General features: G+C 48.1%; 2 protein-coding genes across 4 annotated transcripts in view; one reads left to right on the top strand and one right to left on the bottom strand.

Moving 5' to 3' along the window:
- GON4L (gon-4 like) overlaps window positions 1-22,362 on the top strand; it is a 140,449-nt gene extending 118,087 nt beyond the window's left edge. For all 3 annotated transcript variants that reach the window (XM_052637631.1, XM_052637630.1, XM_052637629.1), the window contains exons 18-32: window positions 791-935; window positions 2,052-2,202; window positions 6,422-6,538; window positions 6,951-8,654; window positions 9,794-10,049; window positions 10,674-10,858; window positions 11,718-11,915; window positions 13,117-13,260; window positions 17,585-17,728; window positions 17,835-17,954; window positions 19,096-19,209; window positions 19,763-19,973; window positions 20,454-21,081; window positions 21,168-21,270; window positions 21,832-22,362. In XM_052637631.1, coding sequence (XP_052493591.1) covers window positions 791-935; window positions 2,052-2,202; window positions 6,422-6,538; window positions 6,951-8,654; window positions 9,794-10,049; window positions 10,674-10,858; window positions 11,718-11,915; window positions 13,117-13,260; window positions 17,585-17,728; window positions 17,835-17,954; window positions 19,096-19,209; window positions 19,763-19,973; window positions 20,454-21,081; window positions 21,168-21,270; window positions 21,832-21,981 — 4,370 coding nt within the window. In that variant the 3' untranslated portion in view covers window positions 21,982-22,362. The remainder of the gene's footprint in view (window positions 1-790; window positions 936-2,051; window positions 2,203-6,421; window positions 6,539-6,950; window positions 8,655-9,793; window positions 10,050-10,673; window positions 10,859-11,717; window positions 11,916-13,116; window positions 13,261-17,584; window positions 17,729-17,834; window positions 17,955-19,095; window positions 19,210-19,762; window positions 19,974-20,453; window positions 21,082-21,167; window positions 21,271-21,831) is intronic.
- Window positions 22,212-26,440, bottom strand: MSTO1 (misato mitochondrial distribution and morphology regulator 1). The gene is made up of 14 exons (XM_052637632.1): window positions 26,346-26,440; window positions 26,101-26,236; window positions 25,535-25,604; window positions 25,365-25,440; window positions 25,043-25,097; window positions 24,811-24,949; window positions 24,508-24,625; window positions 24,296-24,430; window positions 24,040-24,192; window positions 23,618-23,749; window positions 23,361-23,545; window positions 23,026-23,130; window positions 22,829-22,941; window positions 22,212-22,611 (listed from the first exon to the last, which is right to left on the bottom strand). The coding sequence occupies exons 1-14, from the start codon at window positions 26,427-26,429 to the stop codon at window positions 22,394-22,396; spliced, it is 1,719 nt and encodes a 572-aa protein (XP_052493592.1). The 5' UTR covers window positions 26,430-26,440; the 3' UTR covers window positions 22,212-22,393.
- Window positions 26,441-27,572: the final 1,132 nt, after the last annotated feature.

Here is a 27,572-nt window from a genome sequence, read left to right on the forward strand (position 1 = left end):
AGCTGTGCGTGCATGCACAGTTATAAGTTCCATGTGTAGGGTCCTGTGTTTTCCTTCTGGGGATATAAAAGTAACATTTTTGCAAGCAGAAATATAGCTCTAGAGGTGTTCATCTCTGGAAAGACAGAAATGCCTGGAAACTGAGAGGTTTAGACAGCAAGATAGAAATGAATGAGACTGAATTGTCTCATCCTCTTTATGGTTTTTTTGTTCCCAACCTCAGGAGGAATCTGGGAGAATTTAATGAAAGTTAAGTAAGAATCAAATAGAAATTTGGAATACCAGATTTGTGAGGGAGATTAAAGAAGTTGGAATCTTATCCTGGAAGGAAGCATTGTTGAAGGTCACTTTTCTTTCAAGGATTTAAAGGGGGAAGGAGGTAAAAATTTTTTGAGCATACACTGAAGTGAAGTGAAGTCACTCAGTTGTGTCCGACTCTTTGCGACCCCGTGGACTGTAGCCCACCAGGCTCCTCCATCCATGGGATTCTCCAGGCAAGAGTACTGGAGCGGGTTGCCAGGTATTACTTGGTACTTTATAAGTGTTTATGTTACTTAGTGTGTTAAGTGTTCCACACAGGAAGCAAAAAGACAATCAATTTTTAACTTTATCTTTTTGATACATGTTAGGCTGAGAATGATTGTGGAGACTTTTGGGAGAGGGGTATGTTATGGAAGGGCATCACGTTAGGTAGGGTTGGCTCTCTCTAAACGCCAAGATGCATTCAGAAGCTTTTGTGAAGCCCTCTTTTGTTCTGGAGTTTCATTTATCATGATTTTTTTTCTTATAGCCTGTAAATTGCCCTGTTTGCCGAAACAAGTGGCTTGGATCCTAGCCACAAGCAAGGTTTTCATGTATCCAGAGTTACTTCCAGTGTGTTCTCTGAAGGCCAAGAATCCCCAGGATAAGATTTTTTTCACCAAGGCGGAAGACAAGTAAGGATTTGCTGGGTGGGGAGAAAAGCACAAAATATACTGAGATAATACGATTATACTGTATAATGAGGACTGGACACAAAGGAGAGCAGTGTAGATGGACAGAGGGCTACGGTATGTGCGTGTTCCAGCAGTGCCAAATACAGCTCTTTTCAGGGGATGGCATACACGTTTTGGAAACATTTTAAGTTGTTTTTTCTCTTTTATAGTAAAAACTAACCTCATAATCCTGTTAGTGGATAATTTTCAAGGAAAACATTTTTATCCGTTATCCTGACAACTCTTACACAATAATTTTTCTCTCTGTATTTATGTAAATATTGGCAATTTAAGTATAATTTTGCTTTGCTTTTTTTAAGTGAAGTGAGTGTCATTTAAGTGAAGTCGCTCAGTCGTGTCCACTTAATATATTCTTGACCTTTCTTTTCTGCATTCCATGCTGTAGCATTGTCTTTTTTTTTTTTTGTCTCTGTATATTGTCCTTTCAGGCAGTATTAACGGCCCTATCATAGTCCTTTTGTTTGCCACTTTTCCCTCCCTCTCTTGTTTAGCTGTTCTAAATGAGGCTTCACCAAGGATCTTTGTGCACAGGGCTTTTGAAACTCTTTGAGTTTTTATCTCTTTGGGTAAATTCTCAAGAGTGAGATTATTTGATAACAGTTATGAACACTTTCCTGGCTCTTGATGTGTTTCCCCACTGCCGTCAGTGAATATGTATACAGGTAACTAACTGAGTATGTTATGTTGTGAGATGGTGTTGGTGTGGATTTAATACGTCTAATATGGTGCCCAATATTCATTTTATATTTGTGTTTTTAGGGCCATTCTTCTTCCCTCAAACTTTGTTCGCATTATTATTGTAAATTGTTGTGACATTTATTAGTGATTTATGCTTGGTTTTCCCTCTTCTCACTTGATGCGAACTCCTCATTGATTCTTACTCTCATAGTCCTTCTTAGTTCCCAGTAATTATCTGAAATTTTCTGTTGAGTTTCCGTTAATGTGTACAAGACTTAGATGTAGGAGAAGTAGGTTGCAGAATGTGGAGTTCGTCTGGGAGGCTTTTCAGCAGGATGGACTGTCAAGCGAGATTGAGTGTCACTGCCCGCTTCTCAGTTTGTTAGCTTTAGGACTGAAGCACTTTGAAGGGACGGAGTTTCCCAAGCCTCTGATCAGCAAGTACCTTCTCACTTGCAAGACTGCCCACCAGCTGACAGTGAGAATCAAGAACCTCAACATGAACAGAGCTCCTGACAACATCATTAAAGTAAGTGCTCCCTGCATGCTCCACTGGGCACCTTGGCTGAGTGCAGCCTTTCCTTTTCTTTTTCTCAGTCTCAGTGAACAGCCTTTTATCTAACGCTGCTGCTGCTGCTGCTAAGTCGCTTCAGTCGTGTCCGACTCTGTGCGACCCCATAGACGGCAGCCCACCAGGCTCCCCCGTCCGTGGGATTCTCCAGGCAAGAACACTGGAGTGGGTTGCCATCTCCTTCTCCAATGCATGAAAGTGAAAAGTGAAAGTGAAGTCGCTCACTCATGTCCGACCCTCAGCGACCCCATGGACTGCAGCCCATCAGGCTCCTCTGTCCATGGGATTTTCCAGGCAAGAGGAGTGGAGTGGGGTGCCATTGCCTTCTCCGTTATCTAACGCTAGTCCCTCCTAATTGCTCACTAGCCCTCTTTCCTTTCCAAGGACATTGATCTATTATTTTCCTATGGAGTACCATCTTCTTCCCCTGTTATGGATATTTCTGCTAAATTGTTCAAATGTAAAAATACTTATCAAATTTGTTTTCCTCTAGCTGTTCATTTTTATCCCCCACTCTAAACCTTCTTCACAGAGTAGGCAACAGTCCACTTATATCCTTCTTAATTCTTTATACTTGGATATTTATATCAAGGTTATGAAGTATACTTTAAAGTGGGGGTCCCCAGGCCACAGACTGATTTCACAGCTGTTCTCAGTTGCTCACACTCCGCCTGAGCTCCACCTCCCGTCACATCAGTGGTGGTCGTAGATTCTCAAAGGAGCACAAACCCCACTGTGAACTGCGTGCGCAGGAGGGTCTTAGTTGCCGGCTTCTTATGAGAATCATCCTAAAACCATCCATGGGTCCCCCACCCCATCCTGTGGAAAAATTGCCTTCCACAGAATCGGTCTCTGGTGCCAGAAAGGTCAGGGACCACTGCTCTAAAGAGTAAAATACCTCTGTGAATCTTGTCATGAAAAACAATCATTCTTCTCCCCATTTCCTGCTAAGCAAGGTTTCTGCAGGGATGGTCCATTCACCTCTATGTCTAGGACCTAGGTAGCATGCTTAGAATTGCTGCCAGTTGATTTTTTGGATTTAGGCCTTCTCTGTTAAACTGAAACCATGGAAGATGAAGACAGTTCTCCCCACACTCTCATTGCTTCACCTCAGTTCTATCTCAGTGTAAGCTGGATTTTTTCCAGAGTTTACATTATATGCAGTGTGTAAAAACCCCTCACAGCTGAGCCAGGTGGCGTATCATGATTACTTTGCTTTTCCTGCTGAGTATTTTGTTTCTCCTGGGTTAATGATTGCATTTTTGGAGGGTGAGTGGGACTTGGTTTACTATGTACTTATTACCAGCTCATTGCAGTCTGCTTACGTTTCATAACTCTCTTCTCAGCGTGCTCTGGTATCTTAGGTGCCCCGCCGTCACCCTCGTCGTCCTGAGAAGTCCTCCATAGGGCGCTCTGATGCCGCTCCGCTCGACCCACGCTGCTCTCTTGGCTTGCGCACGGATGTGTTCTCTGGCTTTCTCTTCGCGCTTCTCCTGGGGTTTCGTCTCACCTCTTGCTTGGGCTGGGCCCTCCTCTCCCTCTCTTTAGGAGTATCTTTACTTCCCTTTTGGGGTTCTGTCTCGCCTCTTGCTTGGGTTGGCCCTCCTCTCCCTCTCTTTAGGAGTATCTTTACTTCTCTTTTGGCTGTGCTGGCTCTCCGTGGCTTCACAGGCTGCTCTCTGGGTGTGCAGAGTGGGGCTCCCCTCCAGCTGAGGTGTGTGGGCTTCTCATTGCAGTGGCTTTTCTTGTTCTAGGTCATAAACTGCAGGCCATGCGGGCTTCAGTAGTTTCAGCGCGTGGGCTCGGAGGTGTCGCGGGGGACTAGTTGCCCTGCGGCGTGGGGAATATTCTAGGAGCAGGGATTGAACCCATGTCCCTTGCACCGTCACGTGGATTCTTGGCCTCTGGACCACTAGGGAAGTCCGGATCCTCTTATTTCTGAATCCCACAACTTTTTGGCCTTGTTTTAGTGGAGCACATCCTATATTGGAGAAAAAAATTTTTAGATTGATATTGCTTGTGTTCATGGTGTATCATGACATGACTTGACCAATGCAGTTTCCTAGTTTTGCTATGGTGCTGTATACCTACTTTTTATATATAACTGTTGTTACTTTGTAACAAATGTACATAAGACCTGTCTACAAAACTATAATTATTCAAAATTAAAAGTTTGAAATATGTCTGTGTTCTTTTCTCCCACTTTAGTGGGTTTAACATTCTAGGTTGAAAATCACTTTAGTCAGAACAATTTAATGACTCCATTTTCTTCTAGTTTCTAGCACTGGCTCTTTTGAACGTTGATGTTCTTTTGACTCTTGAACCTTTATATGATACGTGTTTTTTTTCTCTTCCTCTAGGAGTACATAGGGTTTTCTTTTTTCTCCAGTATTTTGAAATTCATGATAATATACCTTACTATGTGTCTGGTTTTACCAGTTATGCCAGGTACTTGATAAACTTCGCTTTGGAAACTCACAGGTCCCAGTATGGGAAATGGACTTGAGTCTTGCATTGCTGGTCTCCTCCCCTTCTTTTGGTTGCTGTCTCCTGTGGTGCTCAGTGGTCAGATGGCAGACCTCTCAGGCTAGCCCTCTCGTCTTGCCTTTCTTCTTTTCTCCCCTCACTCTGTCTTCTTCTTGTATTTTCTGGGATATTATTTCATCTTTTTTTTCTAACCCTTCTGCTGAGGTGAGTTGTTACTTCTGTCATAATAGCTAATAGCTTTTGTTGTTGTTTATTGACTATTCTTTAATAGCTGGTGGCAGAGGCTTGTGGGAAAGCAGTAGAGGAAGGAGGCTAGAGTTTTCTCATGTGTACTTGGCCAGCATTGTACACCTCTCCTAATATGCCTGACAGCCTCAGCTGAGAGAACGTCCTTTCCTCCGTGGCTTCTGCCAGGGTAGGGCTACATCAAACAAGAGGGAGCATTCAGGGTCTCACTGCCCCTTCAACAAATTTAAAACCTGTCTTCCTTATCTTGACCTGGTTTTAGTTCTTCCACTTCTGGAGGTATCTGTTGTCTTATCCTTTTGCCTGTCTCTGACATCAGTTTAGTTGGCCCTTACCTTTTCTCCACATGGTATTTGGCTTTCTTCATTCTCCTGTGTCACTTGCCACTTATCTGTCGGCTCTTTAGCTTTGAAGATTTTGTTATTTTTACCTTTTATTTCATCTCTCCTTTTATCTTTAAAAATTTCCCATCTGTTGTTTTCATGGGGTTTCACAGGGAATAGAGACAAATGGGTGTGTTTAATCCGCCTGATTTGTTTGTTTGTTTGCTTTCTTTTATTGTTTATTTATGTGTTTTTCTGTGCTAGGTCTCTGCTGCTGTGTGAGCTTTTCTCTAGGTGGTGGTGAGTGGGGGCTACTCTAGCTGCTGTACACAGGCTTCTCGTTGCGGTGGCTTCTCTTGTGGAGCACAGGCTCTGGGGCATGCAGGCTTCAGTAGCTGCTGCCACTGGCCTCTAGAGCACAGGGTGAATAGTTGTGGCGATGGCCTTAGTTGCCTTGAGGCATGTGGGATCTTAATTTCCTGAGCAGGGATTGAACCTAGTCCCCTGCACTGGACGGTAGATCCTTCACCACTTGACCACCAGGGAAGTCCCTTATCACTGATTGGTACTTGACTGTCTTTCCACTGTCTGTAAGCTCCTTGAGAGCAGGGATTGCCTCCTTATTTGTATGCTCGGCTTGTAACACAGTGCCCAGTGCTTATTGTCAGCGTAAGCTCATTCCCCTCTTCGTTCACCCTGGAAACTGAACTGTCTCAGTCTTTCCGTTCTTCTTTCCTTCCCTTCCAATATTCCTTACGCCGTTATTTGCTTAAAAGGAAGCTTCCCTGTGGTCAGGATAAGGATTAATAAGGCACTCCCATTGCGGCTGCTGAGCAGGAGCAAATTTTCGATAAGATGACTCTAACCATCTGCTTCCTTTTCTCTGTGACCTAAGCTTTTCTGGTGACCAGAATAGAGCTTATCAGAAGATACTAAGTAATGATAAAATATTTATTAATTGGAGATTAATTTGAAATACAGAGCAGTCAGTATATGCTGTTTTTGTGTGTGTGTATATATATATGTGTGTGTTCCTCAGACCGCTGCCCACCATACTCCTCAACCTGACGAGAGCAGTTTCTAGAAGGAATGTGACTCTTGCTTTATTTTTTCACACTCAGTTTTATAAGAAGACCAAACAGCTGCCCATCTTAATGAAGTGCTGTGAAGAGATCCAGCCGCATCAGTGGAAGCCGCCTGTAGAGAGGGAAGAACACCGGCTTCCGTTCTGGTTAAAGGTACAGCGCTGCTCCTCAGTGTGTCAGGAGCAGAAGGTCACTACGAACCTGGCAGGATGTTCAAGGCCTGCTTTACACCTCTGCTGCTTTAGCTGTAAAATTAGGACTTAAGAAATCTTCAGTCACCTTTCCTCTCCTATTTCTCCACCTCCCTCCCTCCCTCCCCCACCGGTGATTCTCTAACCTTTTAAAAATAATGGTTAACATGATAGTTTCTTAAAGGAAATTCAGGGAGTTTCTAGAGTATAAAATCGGGATGTAGTCTTCTTAGAAATATCTGCCATTCTGCAGAAAAATCCTTCTTAAAAGATGTCTTAAGACTGTCTTGTAAAGGCACCTAATATCTAGAAAGCCCAATTATTTTTCTCTAATTCTAGCATGGGGTATATCTGAGTGTTCTTATTCCCATTAGGCCAGTCTGCCGTCCATCCAAGAGGAAATGCGGCACATAGCTGATGGTGCCAGAGAGGTCGGAAATGTGACCGGAACCACTGAGATCAACTCAGACCCAGGCCTAGGAAAAGGCAGCTCAGAACTGGAGAGTGAAACTCGGTATCCACTGCTACTACCTAAGGGTGTAGTCCTGAAGCTAAAGCCAGTTGCCAACCGTTTTTCTAGGAAGGCTTGGAGACAGAAGCGGTCCTCAACCCTGAAGCCCTTCTTTTTTGGACCCAGCCCCTCTCTCCAGCCTAGCTCCAGCTCTGGGAAGACACCAGCTAGGTCAGCTCACTCAGAAGCCCCTCCAAGCAAAATGGTGGTCCGGATTCCTCCCCTGATCCAGCCAGCCACAGTCTTACAGGCAGTGCCAGGTGGCCCTCCTCTGGGGGTCCCTGGGGGGGATAGTTTTGAGTCTCCAGCAGTGCTGCCAGCTACAGCTGCTGAGGCCAGGACCAGCTTCCCTCTGCCTGAGCCACAGACCTTGCTCTCCTCTGCCCCTGTGCCCAAGCTAATGCTGCCCTCACTTGCTCCTTCGAAGTTTCGAAAGCCATGTGTGAAACGGAGAGCCTCCAAGAGAAAGGGACCCAAGGCCTCTCTCTGTCTGAAGCCTGCCCCTCTCATCCGCCCTGCGCCTGTTTTCTTCACTGTTCCTGCCACCACGGTCAAGGTTGTGAGCCTCGGCGGTGGCTGCAGCATGGTGCAGCCTGTCAGTGCAGCTGTGGCCCAAAGTCCGCAGACCATCCCCATCACCACGCTGTTGGTCAACCCTGCTCCCTTCCCCTGTTCGTTGAACCAGCCCCTTGTGGCCTCCTCCATCCCTCCCTTAATTGTCTCTGGCACCTCTGTGAATCTTTCTGTACCATCTACTCCTGAAGATAAAGCCCCAGTGAATGTAGACATAGGTTGTCCCTTGACTGAGGGGAAAAATGCCTTTCAAGGCCTTGAACCCAAAGTAGAACCTCGGGAACCCTCTCCTCTCTGTGCTGCTGTCTTCCCCAAAGAGGAGCATAGCCCAGGGCCTCCAGCTACAGACAGAGTGTGCCAGGAACAGTTGTCAGAGAGCAGTGCCTATGGCTGGACTGTTATGAAAACAGAGGAGGGGAGACAGGCCCCTGAACCATTCCCTCAGGGCTTCCGAGAATCTCTGAACACCTGCCCTGAGGATTTAGAGGAAATTGTTAAGATGGAGCCTAAAGACCCTGGGGAGGACACCTGTGGTGGATCCCTGGAGCAGGACAGCCATGATGAAATCAAGGAGGAACGCTCTGTGGAGTTGGACACTGGCTTCCCAAGTGAGAAGCCAGGCAGGCCTAGAGAGGGGAAGAAACAGACAGGCCTACAACAGGAGGAGGAGAGGAGTCAAGCAGCTCAGACCCTTTCGGCTTCTCAAGAGCCTCCTGGTGAAGGAAACTCAGGCGATGTGAGCAAAGGGTCCCCGAGGGACGCTTCCTTTTCCACTGACCCTGAAATGGTGCTTAGCAGCCCCCTGGGGAAGCCTGAAGACTTATCCAGCGTTGATGGTCAGTCAGTGGGGACCCCAGCAGGACCAGAAGCTGCAGGAGAGAAGGATGGGCCAGAGGAAGAGGAAGAAGAGGACTTTGATGACCTTACCCAGGATGAGGAAGACGAGATGTCATCAGCTTCTGAGGAATCTGTACTTTCTGTCCCAGAACTCCAGGTGAGAGTTGGGCACTCTTCTCCAATATTTTGTGGATTCAGTAATAGATTGATTGATAGGTCACCTGCTTGCTTTTTCCAGTAGAGATAGTCGTAAAATCATTTTTGACTTTTGAATGTATTACGGAGCATAGTTTGAGAGTTGAAGTAAGAGAAGAGTGAAAGAGTTCGGTGTTACATATTATATTTGATTTAAACTCATTTAAACATTAAATAGAATTTCCTGAGCATAATTTAAATAACTAAAAAAAGAAGAAGGGTCATTAGTATGGACCCTGGGAAAGGAAAATTACCTTCAGGGGAAATCTTTCAAAGCTCATCTGCTCATCGACTCCCTGGTGGTCCGGGGGTTAGGACTTGGTGCTTTCACTGCTCAGAACTGGGTTCGATTTCTGGTCAGGAAACTGTTGACTAAAAAGTTAATCACAACCTCAAAGTAGAGAGTTATTTTATTTGGTAGGAATGTTAAGGATTCTGAACTTGGGAGGCAGCATCTCAGTTCTCTGAGAAAACTGCTCTGAGGAAGCAGGAGGGGGAGTCAGGCTATACAGTTTGCAACAGAGAGGGTAGGAAGTCTGAACATCAAAGATTATTATTAAGTAGTAAGGAGAAGCAGATATCAAGTCAAGTTAAAGAATTTAGTCTTCTGTGTGTGGCAAGATGGAGCCTCTGGGCTCACTGAATTCATTCCTTTCATATGCACCTGAGCTGTCTGGGGCCAAATCCTGTTTCCTGTCACCTTAAAGGGTGGCGAGGCTGGTGGTTGGCTGCTCTTGCATGACACCCACTCCCCTCCAGTTCCTCACCCGTCACTGGGCGTTGGCGTCTTCTGGATCGTAGGCCTTGTGTTCCCTTTTGAGAGCCCTCATTCACATTAGGAGGCCATGAATCACTGATAGCTGTGACATTTTTTGTCCTCCGATAAGGCAAGAAATATTTCATTTCACAGAACTAACATCCCTCAAGCTGTACAGTGTGGCCAAAAAACAAAACCAAAAATCCCCAGTCACCCCCTTTACCATCCGCTTCTCACCCTCCCTCACCAGTTGATTAGCCGCAGCTCCTTCTGAAAAACTGCGTGCAGTCAGCCCTTGGTGAGCTATTACAGCCCTCACGCACACTCTTTGGGGGGGTTTGCAGGAAACAATGGAGAAACTGACTTGGCTTGCATCTGAAAGGCGCATGAGTCAGGAGGGTGAGTCTGAGGAGGAGAACTCCCAGGAAGAGAATTCTGAGCCTGAGGAAGAAGAGGAAGAAGAAGCGGAAGGAATGGAAAACCTGCAGAAGGAGGATGAGATGATGGACGAAGCCATCGGAGACCCCGCCGAGAAGCCTCCTGCCACTTTGGACTCCCCAAAGGCTGCTCCAGAAGTGGAGACCAGCAGGACCCCACCAGGTGAGTAGGACAGGCCTGAGTGGGGGCGGGTCTCAGGAGACCTCACTGATGCAGGGACATGTGCAGAGTGGCTAGCTTATAAAACAGGTGCCAGTTCCCAGGAGAAATCCTCTGGATCCTGCCTGCCAGTCACCCTTCTCCCAAATAGATGTTTAACCTGCTGCCGTTGTAGAGAAGAGATGCTCAGAAATTAAAAATTTGACTCTCCATCAGCTGCTAGATTTGTACTCTGTTTATGCAGGTTTTTATACTGGTTCTTAATTCACATGTCATGTATTAGGTCAAGAGCTATGCTTATTGCAGAAAGTGCTGCTTGTTCCTCACCAGGATATAATCCCTGAGAGCCCAGCATCAGACCACACCCACTCTTTAGACTTCTGTGTTCAATATGCAGTAGCTAAGCAGCTCATTATCATCCCAGTTGGTGCAGTCATGTTGTTGACTCTGCACAGAGCTGACTTTACAGGAAGAGACGTACCTTTCATAGCATTTTTCCAGCAGCTTTTCTCCCAAATTACTATGTAATGTTGATTAGGTGAGTTGATGGGGAGGGTGCATTTGATGAGTTGGGAAGAGCAGAGGTTGCAAGGACAGAGAAACAGGTGTTTTCATGTGTATCCTAAGGAGAGAGCATCAAAGCTGCTGGGAAGGGCCGGAGTAATCACCGAGCCCGCAGCAAGCGGGGCAGTCGGGCCCGGGCCAGCAAGGACACCTCCAAGCTACTGTTGCTGTATGATGAGGACATCCTCGAGCGGGACCCACTTCGGGAGCAGAAGGATTTGGCCTTTGCTCAGGCTTATCTGACCAGGGTAGGCAAATGCTGCTTCTTGTTCCTACGAGCCCCTCTGGTTTTAAAATGAAGTCTGCCTTTCTGGCTGCACAGTAGCCTTCTATTCCTCTACCTTTGTTTTCCTGGTAATACCAAAAGAACTGTGTGAGTGAAACCACAAGGACACCGAGTTCAGTCTTCAGCCGATTTATTATTCCTGCCCATCATACTACCCCTCTGTTGCCCTGAAACTGGGGAGAGATGATTGCACCATCATCCCTGAGAGAGTAGACTAATAAGGACCTTACCTGAGCCCTTGGCTTCAGAGGAACAACATGTACACTGACCAGAAAGTGGACCTCAGTGATCTTCAGAGTCATGAACCAACCTGTTTGTGGCAGCGGTCCCTATCTCATTCTTTTGGTAACCACCTGGTTCCTTTATACTCCCAGCAAAGTGGAGTCCTAGCAGTGATTGTCATGGTTTTTCTTGTCTCCTGATATTTTACTAACATTCCTAATTTACATATTATTTACCCTCAGATGATACCATGCTGAAATATATGTACCAAGCACTCCTTGTCTATTCCAACATGGAGGTGAAACCAGGAAGGGGAGGCCCAGGCTGTGAGCTAGAGAGAAGTTTACCTGATTTTGTGGGTAGCACTGTGGTCCCTGGAAAATATAAATGTTCCCATTCCTCACTGTCAGAAAAAGAGCTCTGCCTTGCCCATGGCCCTGTGGCTTCCATTAATCATCAGATCTTAGGACCTGTCAGAGGAGTAGCCTCTGACGGATAATCTGGAGCTCTTTAACAGTAACTCTTCCTCCTTCCTCGGTCCCATCGTTTCTTGGGGCCCAATGAAAGGGGACTGGATGATTGAAAGTCCTCTCATACAGGTCCGAGAAGCCCTACAGCATATCCCTGGCAAGTATGAAGACTTCCTTCAGGTCATCTATGAGTTTGAGTCAAGTACTCAGAGGCAGACAGCTGTGGATCTCTACAAGAGCCTGCAAATTCTGCTCCAGGACTGGCCTCAGCTGTTGAAGGACTTTGCTGCTTTCTTGTTGCCTGAGCAAGCACTGGCCTGTGGATTAGTAAGTAGAGACGGGGGCAAAGACCACACACTGGGATCCCTGGGTCACAGCAAGACTAGGCTTGGGTAGTGTTGATCAGGACTGTTCCAGACTCCTGGCTGTTTCCGTAGGTAGCTTTCCCCTAGACCAGGGTCACGAGAGCCACCTCCTTTTCAAGGGATGGTCTTCCCAGCTCCTGTTCTCTCCTTTTCTTTCCATGTGGAGTGAAAGGGCTGACCATTGAGTGGAACCCTTAGGTACATCATAACCCTTTGCTTCTCACTGTGGCAAAATAGGCTTTCATTCAACAAATGTTTATTGAGTACCTGCTGTTTCAGGCAGAGTTCTAGGTACTAGAAATGTAATAATTATAAAAGACTAAAATCCTTTGCCTTCATGGAGCCTATATTCTCATGGGGAAAGTCAGATGTGAAATAGTATATTGTATGTTGTAAATATCTATGTTATAAAAATGATAAAATATATAAACAGTAAAATATATTTAATGCTTTATAGTGATAATGTTGCAGTTTTATGCACAGTGGTCTGGGAAGGCCACGGTGGTTACATGATATTTGAAATGTTGGAGAATAAGTGTCTGAACTTGAGGGATATCCCCGTAGTTCTGGGTTTCTTGTCATGATGGGTAAACATAGGAGTAATGGATATTATTGTATTATTATGTTCATATTGTTATTATATTAGCCTGATAGTCTTAAAGCAGTTAGTGGTCATGGGATGATTATACATAATTCTTTCTTTATCATTATGAGGATCAAATGAATACATACATAAAAATACTTTGTAAACTGGCATGTGTCTGATCTCACAGTCTTTGAAAACTGGAAGCAACTTGAGATACATAACTCTTAAATCTTTCATTTACATCTTAGTTTTCTTGAGTTGGTAGACCCCAGTAACCCAAGGTAGATAGATGCTAGGGCCTTAAAAAAAAAAAAATCTTACAGGGAATTCCCTGGCAGTCCAGTGGTTGGGGCTTGGCACTTTCACTGCTGGGGCCCAGGTTCAATCCCTGATTGGAGAACTAAGATCCGCAAACCTTGTGGTGAGGCCAAAAAAAAAGATCTCGCTGTTGTAAACCAGAGCCTTGTCATCCCCTGTGCCTCCAGCACATTTTTTCTTGGTTTTTATGTGTAGTGCTCTCAAGTCCTTCTCAGGCTGCATAGATGACTCCTCTTTTGCCCTCTTTCCACTCTGGTAGTTTGAAGAGCAGCAGGCTTTTGAGAAGAGTCGCAAGTTTCTTCGGCAGCTGGAAATTTGCTTTGCAGAGAACCCGTCACACCACCAGAAGATCATCAAGGTCCTTCAGAGCTGTGCAGACTGCTTGCCCCAGGAGATCACTGAGGTATTCCATCCTGTCCTGCTTCCCTTCCATTGTCATCTTCGGTTTTGGCCTTTCATTCTCCTTTCCCTAAGCAATCCTCTTCTGAGCAATGGACTTCCTGGAGGGAATGAAAATGGCAAGGAATTTTTAGGCTTACCTAAGTCATAAAACACTTGGGTGAGGTGGTTACCATCTGAAACCAGAGCCTGACTGCTACTCACAGGCTCAAGAATGCTGTAAATACCCTGGAAGGGAAGTTCAAGGAAAGAGGTGATGTTCTGGGTGGAGGGTTGTTTTCCCTCCTTGCTCAGCCTTGAGTTGGTGCCTGAGCTGGGACCAGTAAGGCAGGGCTATTGAGTAGTGAGTGTCACTGGGAATCAGACCTGTTAATGCAGGCATGTCTAACGAAGACGTGGGAGCTCCCTAAACATGCATTGATGGAGGAATGAATGAAGACCTATTTGAAGTGAAATGAAAGTCGCTTAGTCGTGTCCCACTCTTTTTGTCCCGTTCTGTACAGTCCATGGAATTCTCCAGGCCAGAATACTAGATTGGGTAGCTCTTCCCTTCTCCAGTTAATCATCATACTAATTGAAGTTTGATTTAACTCACTTGATAAGCATACTTATCATACTAAGTATAGAAAACATTTGGTTTATAATATAGAAAACCTACGGTTACCAAAGGGGAAAGGTTGGGTGTGGTGATAAGTTAGGAGTTTGCGATTAACATATTCACACTACTGTGTATAAAATAGGTAACCAACGGGGACCTACTGTATAGCACAGAAAATGATACTCAGTATTTTGTATTAGCCTGTAAGAGAAAAGAATATGCAAAAGTATATATATCTATGTGTATATATGTGTGTGTGTCTGCACACATACTGAATCACTGTGCTGTACACCTGAAACTAACACAATGTTGACGGTATTGTGAATCAACTATATACATCAGTTAAAAAAGAAGTAATTCAGGCATAGCTCAGAGACATTGCAGGTTCACTTCCAGGCCATCATAATACAGTAAATATTGCGGTAAAGTAAGTCACATGAATTCTTTGGCTGCCCAGTGCATGTAACAGTTAGGTGTACACGGTGAAGTGAAGTGCGTGTGTGTTCAGTGAAGCACATGTGTCTGACTCTCTGCGATCCCATGGACTGTAGCCCACCGTGCTCCTCTCTCCATGGAATTTTCCAGGCAAGAATACTGGAATGGGATGCCATTTCCTACTCCAGGGGGTCTTCCCAACCCAGGGATTGAACCCACGTCTCTTGTGTCTCCTGCACTGGCAGGCGGATTCTTTACCCGCAGTGCCACCAGGGAAGCCCAACCATAGTTTATTAAGCACGCAGCAGCATTATGCTTTAAAAAATGTACATACGTTAATTAAAAATGTTCAGCTTTTAAAAAATGCTAGCGAATTCCCTGGTGGTCCAGTGGTTAAGACTCAAGCTTCCATTTCACAGGGCACAGGTTCAATCCCTGGTCCGGGAACTATGATCTTGAATTCTGCACAGAGCAGCCAAAAAAAATGCTAATCAGCATCCAAGTCTTTAGCAAGTTGTCATCTTTTTGTTGCTGGAGGGTCTTGCCTCAGTATTGTTGGTGCTGACTGATCAGGTAGTGGTTGCTGAAGATTGGAGTGGATGTGGCAATTTTTTTTTCTTTCTTTAAAAAATATCTGTTTGCCTGCACCTGGTATTAGTTGTGGCATGCGGGATCTTTTGTTGCAGCATGTGGGATCTACTTTCCTGACCACCCATCAAACCTGGACCCCTTGCGTTGGGAGTGTGGAGTCTAAGCCACTGGACAACCAGGGAAGCCCCCACAATTTCCTGGAACAATGAAGTTTGCCCCGTTGATGGACTCTTCCTTTCATGAATGATTTCTCTGTAGCATTTTACTTACAGTAAAACTTAACGGTCAACCCTCTCAAACCTTGCTGTTGCCTTACCAACTGAGTTTATGTGATGTTCTCAATCCTTGGTTGCCGTTTCGACAGTCTTCATAGCGGCAGCTCCACCAGGAGTAGATTCCATTTCAGGAAACCTCTTATTGTTCCTCTGCAAGAAGTAGCTTCTCATCCGTTCGGGTCTTGTGTGGGACTGCGGCAATTCAGTCCCGTCCTCAGGCTCCGCATCTGTTTTCAGTCCTCATGCTGTTTCTGTCACATCTGCCGCTCCTTCCTCCACTGAAATCTTGAACCCCCTCAGAGTCATCTGTGAGTGTTGAAATCAACTTCTTCCAAACTCCTGTTAGTGTTGATTATTTGGACCTCTTCCTGTGAACCACAAATGTTCTTAATGGTGTCTAGAATGGTGAATCTTTTCCAGAAGGTTTTCGGTTTTCTCTCCCCGGATCCATTGGAGGAATCCCTATCTGTGTCAGCTGTAGCCTTATGAAATGCATTTCTGAAGTACTGAGACTTGAAATTAGAAATTGCTCCTTGATCCATGGGCTGCATGGTGGTTCTTTTGCTAGCAGGCACGAAAACATTGATCTCCTTGTCCATCTCCATCAGAGCTCTTGGGTGACCAGGTGTATGGTCGGTGAGCAATAATGTTTTCAAAGGATTGTTTCCCGAGTAGTAGGTCTCAACAGTGGGCTTCAGATGTTCAGCACACTATGTTGTCCACAGATGTGCTGCTATCCAGGCTTTGTTGTTCCATTTAAACTAGCATAAGCAGAGTAGATTCAGCATAGTTTGGAAGCACCGTGGGATTTTTGGAACGGTAAATGAGCATTGGTTTCAAGTTAAAGTCACCAGCTATATTAGCCCCTAATCAAAGAGTGTTGTAGAGATGGCTTCTTTCTTTAAACTCTATGAACCACTTTTTCTAGCTTCAAAATTTGCTTCTGCAGGTTTCTTCACCTGTCTCAGCCTTCATAAAATTGAAGAGAATTAGGGTTTGGGGGCTTCCCAGGTGGCTCTGTGGTAAAGAATCCACCTGCCAAGCATGAGAGTCGCAGGCGACTCTGTTTCCACCTTTGTGTCAGGAAGGTCTCCTGGAGAAACAGATGGCAACCCACTGCTGTCTTCTTGCCTGGGAAACTCCATGGACAGAGGAGCCTGGCGGCTACAGTCAGTCCCTGGGGTGGCAGCGAGCTGGACATGGACTGAGCAGCTAAGCAACAACAAGGCCTTTTCTGCAATAGGCTTTGATTTAATGGCGTGTTGTCACTGGTTTGATCTTCGACCACAAAACTTTCTCCATATCAGCAAGAAAGCTGTTCTGCTTTCTTACCACTTTTAATTTGCTTCAAGAACTTTTCCTTCGCGTTCATGGCTGTTTGGCACAAGAGGCCTAGTTTTCAATCTGCCTTGGCTTTAGGCGTGCCTTCCTTACTAAGCTTAATCATTTGTTGCTTTTGACTTAAAGTGAGAGGTGTGCGTCTGTACCTTTCCATTGAACACTTAGAGGCCTCTTCAGTTCAGTTCAGTCGCTCAGTCGTGTCCGACTCTTTGCGACCCCATGAATTGCGGCACGCCAGGCTTCCCTGTCCATCACCAGCTCCCGGAGTTCACTCAGACTCACGTCCATCGAGTCAGTGATGCCATCCAGCCATCTCATCCTCTGTCGTCCCCTTCTCCTCCTGCCCCCAATCCCTCCCAGCATCAGAGTCTTTTCCAGTGAGTCAACTCTTTGCATGAGGTGGCCAAAGTACTGGAGTTTCAGCTTTAGCATCATTCCTTCCAAAGAAATCCCAGGGCTGATTTGCCCTAAGTATTCAAGTGAAATTGGCCTAATTTCAATATTGGTGTGTTTCAGGGAATAGAGAGGCCCAAGGAGAGGGAGACAGATGGCGAACCTGTTGGGTCAGTGGAGTAATCAGAACACATACAATCAGAACAGAACAAGTCCACTGTCTATTATGGGTGAGATGCGTGGTGCCTCCAAGCAATTATAATAGTAACACCAAAGGTCGTTGATCACAGATCGCCATTATAGACATAATAAACAAGTTTGTAATATTTTGAGAAGTATCAGAATGGGACACAGAGACACAAAATGAACAGATGATGTTGGAAAATTGGTGCTGATAGACTTTCTTGACCCAGGGTTGCAATGAACCTTCAGTTTGTAAAAAAAAAAAAAAAGAAAAACCAAAATGCTGTATCTGAGGCGCAGTGAAGCAAAGACACTAAATCGAGGTATGCCTATGCTCCTGTGTAGACAAGCAAGGAGGGAAAGGGAGTTTGGGAGTTCCTAACAAAAGAGCATCTCCTGTGTGTCTCCCAGTGGATGAGGAAAGCAGACCTCAGGAGTGTATGGGGTTGGTTTGGAGCGGTGGGCTGGGGAGGCTCTGGAGACCGCCTCTTTCCTTCTGCAACTCTCCCCAGCTCAAGACACAGATGTGGCAGCTCCTCAAGGGCCATGACCACCTACAGGATGAGTTCTCCGTCTTCTTTGACCATCTGCGCCCAGCAGCTAGCCGGATGGGTGACTTTGAAGAGATCAATTGGACCGAGGAGAAGGAGTATGAGGTATAGGCCGTGTGGCTGCAGTGGGGGTGTCAAGGGGGAAGGTCAGGTCATATGTAGGAGGGACTCTGCCCAGAGTCTTTGTTGAGTTGCACCAACTCCTGCCCAGTTTGATGGCTTTGAAGAAGTGGCACTGCCTGATGTGGAAGAGGAAGAGGAACCTCCCAAGATACCCACAGCCTCAAAGAACAAAAGAAGGAAAGAGATTGGGGTCCAGCATCACGATAAGGTACGCCCGGTTGTTGGGGATTATCCTGAGTCAGGCCTTGCATTTTCTGTCTGAGTGGTTCTCTGGCACAGGGTGGTGCCAAGCCGCTGTGAGCTGAGGCGGCCGTGGAGCAGGAACCTCAGGTCAGGTCAGGCTGCTGTGCAGCACGCCCCGGGCCCATGGGAAGAACAGTGCAGTGGCTGAAGAGGTCCCGCCATGATTAACCATTAGAAGGATCTGTTTCTCTGGCTCAGAGATACTTCTCTTGCCCTTGGGTCTTCCTTTCTGTTCTTGTGGAAAAATAAAACCAGGATTCCTCATTTTAGAAATGACAGTGACTGATACCTAGCCGTATCCCAAAGCATCATGTATCTCCTGTATTTTACATGGATTATTCAGTTAATTCTCACAGTTAACCCTGTGAAAAGATTGTTTTGTTTGCATTTTTCAGAAGAGGACACTGAAGTGCCAAGAGGGGCCGTTCCCAGGGCCTCACGTTTGGTCAGGGACGGGTCGTCTGGCTCCAGAGCCCGCTTGTACTCGTTGCTCTCTGTTCTCTTCAGGAAGCGGTTTTTTTCTGGTCCCTGTCCCTTTACTACACGCCTTCTACTCTTTCTTGGGGAAAACCACTTCTTAGGACCTTCATGACCTTGGGCAATGTATTTAATCTTTGCTTCACTTTCTTCATAGTTAATGGGGATAATCACGGTACTTCTGTCTTGGGTTTATTGAACAGAGAGTATCATTGAGTGAGCCTTCCATATGTACAAAGCCCTCTCTCAAGGGGATTGGAAGAGAGGGGAGAGCTCCAGGCACAGGGAGCCGGAAAGAAAGGCAGACGAGTGCGTAGGCCACACCTCAGGCCGGAGCTCTCCAGTGACTTTGCCTCAGGTTGCAGTCCACCTAAACATCTCCTGAAGCTTCCGGGCAATTGGGATCCGTCAGCCTCTGGGTCATTTAAGGATTGTTTCAGGGATGCACAGTAGGCTTTAATTGAGCTTGGCCTTTCATCTCCCCAGGCAGTGTGAAGGAATGGCATATAATAAAGGAGAAAGGAAGCAGGGGAGGGGTCCAGGGGTGGGCTTGTTCTGATGGCTCACAACTCGGCTCCCTCTCGGTGCCAAAAATGTTTGCCAGCTAACCAAGCCCAGGTGTCTCCTAGGAGGCCGAGTGGCCAGATGGGGCCAAGGACTGTGCCTGCTCCTGTCATGAGGGGGGTCCTGACTCCAAGATGAAGAAGAGCAAAAGGAGAAGTTGTAGCCGCTGCAGCAGCAAGGTGAGGAGAGAACTCGCGCCCGGGGGCACCAGAGCTGCTGCGGCAAGCCCCAGGTGGCTCTGCTGTGTGTGGTATTGTCGCCCCAGATCTGTGCATTAGTGAATTCCTAGAGAGATGACACGTGAATAAATAATACGCTGTATACATACTCATTAGTGTGTGTATGCAAATAAATAGAATCTTTAAAAATATATGTAACAGATTTTTCTTTTTAAGGGGAATCTTTTAGGTTAAGTTTTGAAATAGGGAAGAATACCAACCAGTTCATATATTTCCCTCTAAGATTTTCTTTTTTTAAATGAAACTAACGTGTGTGAGGAAAATGGTCGAAAGGTAATGCTGGTTCTCTAGGCTTGGTTGCCAGCAAAAATACAGTCCTTGGTTGGAGGAGGAGTGGTAGAATGCAGCACTCTATTTTGGGCCCTTGAAAATCCTTGGAGCAGGCATGCATGTTGCTTGACTTGCTGAGCATCATGGCAGGGCTTCTTTCTGTGGTCAGCCCCCAAGACAAAAGAGGTCAGGAGACCCTTGACCCAGAAGGCCATCCCTGCAGGTCTGTGACAGCAAATCCTACAAGAGCAAGGAGCCCCATGAGTTGGTGGGCAGCAGCCCCCACCGAGAGGCCAGTCTTATGCCTGGTGCTAAGGAAGCTGGGCAGGGCAAGGACGTGATGGAGGAGGAAGCCCCAGAGGAGCGAGAAAGCACTGAGGCAACCCAGAGCAGGACTGGCAGGAGTACCAGGAAGGGAGAGATGCCTGTTGCAGGTGAGTGATCCGACTGCCAGCCCAGCCTTTCTCCCTTTATTTCTGTCTCATTCTCACATACTTCACGCAGGAACGTCTTTGAGCCTGGGAAATATTGGTCTTTTCAGGGATAGACTACCACCTCTTTTACTAATAAACCAGTAGGAAACTCTTCTGTCTAGCCTTAACTTTCTCTCCTGTGGCCTCAGTCCTCTTGTAGAATGAAGAGTGCTTAACATCCACATGATCCAGCCTTTTCTTCTTGTGTTCCCATCCCTGGGCCCCTTCTGCTTATCTGCAGATCCTCTACGATCTGTATTCTAAAGACTCAGCCATTCTCAGCTTTGGCAGCGGACTTTATATAAACAACTCTAGCCCCTACCCTCGCCTCACTCTTGTACATCAGAACTTTAGCACAGTAGTTTGCCACAGTGACCCCATGGTAATTTGTAGTCCTTAGATGCAGTGTGACCCTTAGGTCCTTATTTTCCTCCTAAACAGGATTGGCAGCGGGGAGCACTTTGCCGTCCCCTCAAGAAGTGACTTTTACAGACCAGCTCCTTGATGGCCTGCCACCACCCTGCTCACCAGAGACTCCTCAGCTTCCCTCCACAGCTGGAACTGTGCTGTGCGCTGTCAGGAGTAACCAGGCTGGGCCTGCAGTTCTCTCCGGCCCCAGGGCATCCCCCAGACCCCAGTATGAGGGGGAGGGCCATAAGCCAGGGGCTGAGTTGGAACCATCCATGCCCTGGGATGCTTCTGAAACTGAGAAATTGCCTGGAACTGTCGAACCCCCTGCCTCCTTCCTGAGTCCTGTTTCCTCAAGGACTGGAGACTTCGGGAGAAGACAGGTGCCTGGGAAGGCAGACACACAGGAGAGCTGGCTGCCTTCCAGCAGAGCTGGGGTGACCACAGCAGACAGGGTGTCCCCTCTCCGTGGAGTTTCTTCAGCAGGAATTGACACCGCAGAGACTTTGCCTAAAGCCCCTAGAGGAGGTTTGGCCAAAGACAGTGGACTACAGGGCAAGGGCCCAGCGGGGGAGCTGCAGGCGAAAGCCACGGAAGCTACAGTCTGTGCCAACAACAGCAAGGTCAGCTCCACTGGGGAAAAGGTGGTGCTGTGGACGAGGTAGGTATGGATGGGGGACGTGTGCGTTTGGAAAGCGCGTGGGGCACGCCCGCTTCCTGAGACTGATCGCCACGTGTGGGTTCCAGGGAAGCCGACCGCGTGATCCTGACTATGTGCCAGGAGCAGGGAGCACAGCCGCAGACTTTCAGTGTCATCTCCCAGCAGCTGGGAAATAAGACCCCTACTGAGGTAAGCAGGGTGGGCCCTGCTAGAGCTTCAAGCCCTAGAGGAACCAAGGAAGGGTTTGGCAGGAGGGCGGCTTGGCCAACTAAGATACGATTGGGGATTGTAAAGTTCTGCTCTGAGTAAGACCTGGGCTTGTCAGCACGGATAGCAGTGGCTCTGGAAGACAAAGGGCATTTTTGAGGAAGGAGCCCCAGAGTGCATTTTAATTTTTAGAAGGAATGTGACTTTTGGGCAGTGTTTAGCCTCTTGACCTGAGTTTCCTTATCTTTAAGGAGGACTCAGCCCTCACAGCCTGTGTGCAACAAACCAGATGGTTCATGCTGGTGTATCATGTAGCTCACTTGAGCTTCAGCCGTATCTGACACTTCACAACCCCATGGACTGTAGCCTCCCAGGCTCCTCTGTGCGATTTTGCAGGCAATGAGTGGGTTGCCATCTCCTTCTCCAGGCATCTTTCTGGCCCAGGGATCAAACCTGTGTCTCCTGCATTCGCGGGTGGGTGGTAAATGTTAACGTGTCACTAACTTAAGAAGGGTGTCGTCAAGGCCCTCACTCTCCTCCTAGGTTTCCCACCGTTTCCGAGAACTCATGCAGCTCTTCCACACAGCCTGTGAGGCCAGCTCTGAGGACGAGGACGACGCGACCAGTACCAGCAACACAGACCAGCTGTCTGACCACGGGGACCTTCTGTCTGAGGAAGAGCTGGACGAGTGAGACCCGGAGTGTGAGGGCGCCCTCCGAGGATGGAGCCCGCCGGGCACCCTGGTGGTCAGGGAGAGGGTGGGGCGCTGTGCTTCGCTCCTGCCGTTTTTGAGTTCAGTCTGCGGAGCTGGAGGGGCAGGGGCCAGGGACAGTGACAGGCAGGCTGGGGGCCGCACGGTCCTGCCACCCTGTGCATTTTTTATGAAGACCTTAGAAATAGTTGTAAAGAGCATTGAGGGAGAGTGGGTGCAGTTCCTTTTCTGTGTTGTATTTTTCTGTCTGATGGTACATATTTATTGTTGTGTGATCTGATCACAGTGTTTCTAAATGTAATAAATGTGTGTGTTGGTGTAGCCAGTCCCAAGACACTGAGCTCCTGCACCCAGCAGTTTTCACTGTAAACTAGTCTCCTTTCCTCGGAGCTTTAGTCCACGAGTCTGCCGCCGCCGCTCTCGTAGCACTGGGCCAGGCTGCGCAGTTCCTGCAGCGTCTCTTCTAGGTCATCCTGTTCCACCCCAGCGTCCATGAAGCTGGCCCAGCGCCGCAGGTCGAGTTTGGAGAGATCTTTGGCCAAATCCCCCAGGGCCCGGTTCAAGGAGGAAGAGGAGCAGAGGGCCCCAAGCACTGGGATGCTCTCCACCGCTGCAGGGAGACAGGATGGCAGCTTTCCTTCTCTGGGCTCTGGCAGGCTTGACTGTATAATAAGCTATACAGTGTCCTGTCTCCCTTGCATACAGGGAACCACAGAGTGAATAAGGAGTGTAACCTGGGCACTTCCCCAGGACCTTCATCCATGAAGGGATACTGGAAAAGTCTCTCATGCTTGAAAACCTCTGGGTTTTCTTCACCTGCTACATACCTGTCCCTGTTGGGAGACCGTCCAGAACTGAACCGTGCTGGCTGAGGCTTGAGGAGAAGAGGGAGGGGTAAGGAGGGACCACCTTGCAGGGAGTCAGCAGCAGATGAGAAGAGCTGGGGGCGAGAGAACAGCAGCGAGTGAGAGAAAGTCAAGGGAGGTCTGAGGTCTGGGAGGAGAGGAGCAAGCATTCTACTGACCTCCTGACTCTAGGCTGCTGCTGCTGCAAATACTGGGCCAAGACTTCTTCCCCAGTGGTGCACGCATGGAGTGGGGAGGGCAGAGGCGTCCCGGGGGTGAGCTGGCTGCCAAAACAAAGCCAAAGCCGCCTTTACTCTGGGGCAGCGTGAATGAGAAACCAGGACTTACGTTCCCAGGCGGTCAGCTTGATAGGATGCTCAGAGTCTGACTTACTAATAAGTGTGTCAGAGGGAAGGTGAGCAGGGCAGTGCCATTAGGCCGTCCGGAGGTACCAGGGAGAAAAGGATGTGGACCAGAAGCCTGACAAGGGCTCCTGAGGACCGCCAGTCCTTACCTGGTGTGGTGTGCTCTGTCTAGACCCCTCAGCACCACTGACTGGGCAAAGCAGCATGTTCCAGAAGGGTCCCCACATGCAGACAGTGGGGTCCACGGGGTGGCCTCTCCAAGCTGCATCAGGGCATCAGGGAGGGACTGGCTTGGAACTAAGGGGAAGGGGATAGTTGCTCCTGCGGTCACCACCTAAAGGTAAGAAAGAAATCAAGGTATAGAGCCTTTCTCAGCTTTGACCCAGCTCTTCACAAAGCTTCATACCTTTTTCCCAGAGAAGTTCAGCATATCAGCCAGATGGACCATGGAAACTGGTGAGGAGCGTAGGCGATAAGGAACAGTGACTGTGTCCAGGGCTGTAGCCAGGATGGCACCACAGTGGAAGGGCAGAGTGGCCTGTAAAGAGGATATGAAGAAAAGCACCTGGCCTTTGGGTGTAGAAAAGAGGCTGTGTCAGCAGAGTAGTAATGGCAGAGGGGTCTGTGTGCCTTGGGACAGAGCAGGCGTGTGTTTGGCCCCGGGCTGGACTAGCATAGGACAGTGTCATCTAAGAGGCCACATCAGGGCCGAGTTCAAGATGAGGCTTCAAAACAGATCCAGCAGCAGGTAAATTTGAGAGCGTGTGTGTCTGTGTGTGTGGTGCCCTTTCATTAGCTATAAGTCAGAACAAGAGCATCGGGTCTTACATCATACTGCAGGAGAGGGAAGCTGACGGGCGGCTCGGGTCGCAGCCCCAGGCTCCCACCCAAGGATAAGGGGCAGACCAGAGAGCTGTGAGCAGACAGGTGCACCAGCCCGAAAGCTGTGTTTAACAGACGGTAGATGTTTTTCTGCAGCTCCTGGTGAAAGAAGTGACAGCAGTTTGTTTTAACCAATGTTCTCACTAAATTCCTTCATTTCTCCCTGGGGCTCTTCCCCCCACACCCCGGAAGAACTACTCACCCCAAGGTGGTACGGACCAGGGAGCAGGCCCCAGGTGATTATTCCCCGCCCTGAATACTCGTCTTGTAGCAACTCCGCAGCCTTGGCACCCAGCCCCGAGAAGCCATCATGCAGGTCACACAGAATCTGGAAGCCCTGGAGAGAGGTGAAAGGTGGAAGTGGGCAGGATGAGGGTGGTTTCTCCCCTATTGCCTGCCATGCCCCTCATCTACCTGCAGGTAGTCACACTCCTCCACGTAGAAATGCAGCCTGTCCTCCAGCTCTTCCAGGTACTTGGGTTCCTTTAGGATGCTCTCCCCTTGGCCAAAAGCCTCCAGGCGGCCTGCCTCCCTGCCGCACAAAACCACAGTCTGGGACTTAACAGGACTCCCCCACTTTGGTATTTCTGCCTAAGGTCTCTTGTTTTGGAGGAGGCAAGGAAGATGGCCTCAAGAGCCTCATCCGACACTGGTGGGGACCCAAATTCTTGCCTCACAGCCTCTAGCTCCCCACCCCACCACCACCACAGCGCATACCCATCATGGTTGTACTTGTGAATCATACAGATGCTCCGGGGGTGGAGATGGACTCTGAGGAAGTCTGACCAGACTCTGATACTGCCCTCTGTGGGCATAACTGGTTTTGGAGTCCTACCATTGGTGAATGGTGGGAGACCTGAAGAAAAAACAGGCAGTGTGCCTTTCGTGCCTTTCTCTGTGTTCCTGCACTGCCCAGTTCCCCATTCTGCAGTCCCTGGAGAAGTCTCACCTTTGCCATTGGGAATCGATTTGACCCTCCAGGTACCATCACTACTCAGCACTCCCTGGGAGGGATGAGAAAATCTACAGTTTGGTCCAGGCAGTCTAGAGGCAAACACTGATTTATTCTCCCCCCCTTTTTTTTGGCTGGCCACACCCTGTAACCGCCTTCCTGTTCTCCTAGTAGTGACAGTCCTTTAGGAGGAAAAGTGCTTTTTCTTAAAATACCATTTGAGGGCACTGAAGGTGACCAAAATTCTCTTTTTCTCTGCCCAAGTGGAGGCACTCTGGTTGTAGCACTGGGCTTACAAGTTCAGGACAGAGGTCCTCACCTCTGCACTCAGAAGGTCCTGGAGATAAGGGTTCTTGGGATAGAGTTCCTCTTTGTGTGTGGTGAGCTTCCCTTGCCTGAAAGAAAGTGGAAATTGGGCATAGTGTCAGCTTCCTTGAGTTCTCCAGTTTCCTGCGCTCCTTCCCAACTCCTCTCCCAAATCACAAATACCATGCTATGGCAGCATCTAGCTGTTTGTCCCTGTAGAGTCCACCTTCTTGCTTTAGAGAGCTCAGACTACCTGTACAGAAATAATAAGCAATGTTAGGTAAATCCCAGCCCCTCCCGTCCTGCAGCTAACCTTCCTCCCATCACCTGATAACCTGCTGACACCCTCACTCCAGCACTGGGCCTTTCCAGGCCCTCTTGTAATATACATGGGCTAGAAAACACCCTTGCCTAGGAAAATCTGGATTCCATCCTTCACTTCCCAGCTTAGTTATTAGCTGTGGAACCTGGGCAAAGACCACAACCAGCGGTTCTAGAGGAGCGCCACAGCGCTGAGCATCACACTGTCCAGGGACGAGCAGCCCATTCGAGAGACAGCTCTTGAACGGAATAGTTTCTTTTCTTGCGTCCCCTCAGGTGTCGGCATACTGTGGTTAGCTCTCCCTGTGGCTCCTCATCTCTAGTCCCACAGGCCAGTATAGGAGGAGGATCTTGACGCGAACCGCTGCTAGAAACTCCACACGCGAAGGGGAAGACTGGTAACTGGCTGACCCGGGCCACCACCTAACCCTTCAGATCCATGAGGATGAGTCTCGGCGTGTAGGTCTCTTGGCCGTGTAATGTCCGGCCGGTCCGGTACAGGACGTCGGGGCACAGCTCTCCCGGCGGCTCCTTGGCATCGGTCGGCCTGCACAACGCAGCATCCTGGGGAGGCACAGAGGAAGGACTGGACTCGGGCGGCGAGAGGAACAGGCCAGAAGCGAGGACTTCTGGAGACCCGGAAAACTCAGCGGAGGCGGCCAAAAGACCTTACCTGCTGGTTCCACCAGTGCGCTCCCACGAAACCCGCAAAATGTCCTAACTGCAAAGTGAGCACCTCCCGAGCCCCGCCCGCCATGTCGCGCTGCTCCGCTGAGTAGAGCGGCCGCTCCCTGCCCACCGTTGCTCCTTGCGGATTGGCTCAGCGGGATACGGGTGTGGCCTCATCCTCGGCGTCCTATTGGTCCATAAACACATCCTTTCCCATAGGATAAAAGATTCGTTGGCTTTAAAGACCCCGCTTATTATACCCCGCCTCTTCCTAGCGTGGACCAGTCCTGCTCACCAGTTGTCGTCCAGGGGCGGGGCCCCGCGGCGCTTGCCGGAAGTTGTAGGCACGCGTGCTCAAGCGCCACGCTGAAGCGTTTTTGGTTTGGAGTTTTTGGTTCTGCGTCTCCTGTGGGCTCCCTGGCGTTGCTCACTGAAGATTCTCATACATACTCCTTGCAGCCCTTGCAGCTGTTGTTTCTTCTTTCAGAGGATACTTAATGCTGGCTAATAGCGCCTCAGGCAAAAATAAAACCTTGCCAGAAAATAGACTCCTGGAGGACGAAATGGTAACACACTCCAGTATTCTTTCCCCTGGGAAACCCCATGAAGAGAGGATCCTGGCGGGTTACAGTGCAAAGGGTCGCAAAGAGTGCGGCATGACAGAGCCCAGCACAGGAAATAGACGCTTACTTAAAGCCTCACATGCGTTTTCTTTTTCAGTCCAAAAGTCATAGCCTTCCTGACTTCTGACCCTGCGGACTGACTCGCTCGCTCTATCTGTCTGTCTATCTGTTATGTAATCAGAGTACGTATTCTTTTGCATCTTCCTTTTGCTCAGTATTGTTAAATTCTTCCCTGTTCTTACATATACCTAGAGTAGTTCATTTTCATTGCTTCACAATTCCATCTTATGATTATACCTCAAATGATTTCACCGCGGATAATAGACTTTGAAGTTGTTTCCAATTTGGAACTATTAGGTGCAACGGTTAACATTCTTGTGCATGTGGACATGCACATATTTCTGTTGCGTATATACCTAGGAGTGTAATTGTTGGGTCATGAGGATGGATATGTTTGGATATGGTAAATGGTAAACGTCTCTAAATTTACCAATTTACAGTTTCACCAGCAGTATAGAGAGTTTTCAGGTGATGCTCCATAACCTTGCCGACATTAAAAATTTTTTGTCATTACCATTGATTTTATTTTCTTGATTATCGGTGAGATT

This window comes from Budorcas taxicolor, chromosome 3, assembly GCF_023091745.1.
Source record: "Budorcas taxicolor isolate Tak-1 chromosome 3, Takin1.1, whole genome shotgun sequence".
In the NCBI taxonomy this organism is placed as follows: Eukaryota; Metazoa; Chordata; class Mammalia; order Artiodactyla; family Bovidae; genus Budorcas; species Budorcas taxicolor.

Coding starts and splice junctions, on each gene's coding strand:
- MSTO1 (XM_052637632.1), bottom strand. CDS start 26,429: ATGGCGGGCGGGGCTCGGGAGGTGCTCACTTTGCAGTTAGGACATTTT. Junction 24,626..24,810: donor CACAAGTACAACCATGATGG/GTATGCGCTGTG, acceptor TTTGTGCGGCAG/GGAGGCAGGCCGCCTGGAGG. Junction 24,193..24,295: donor CTGGTCCGTACCACCTTGGG/GTGAGTAGTTCT, acceptor TTCTTTCACCAG/GAGCTGCAGAAAAACATCTA.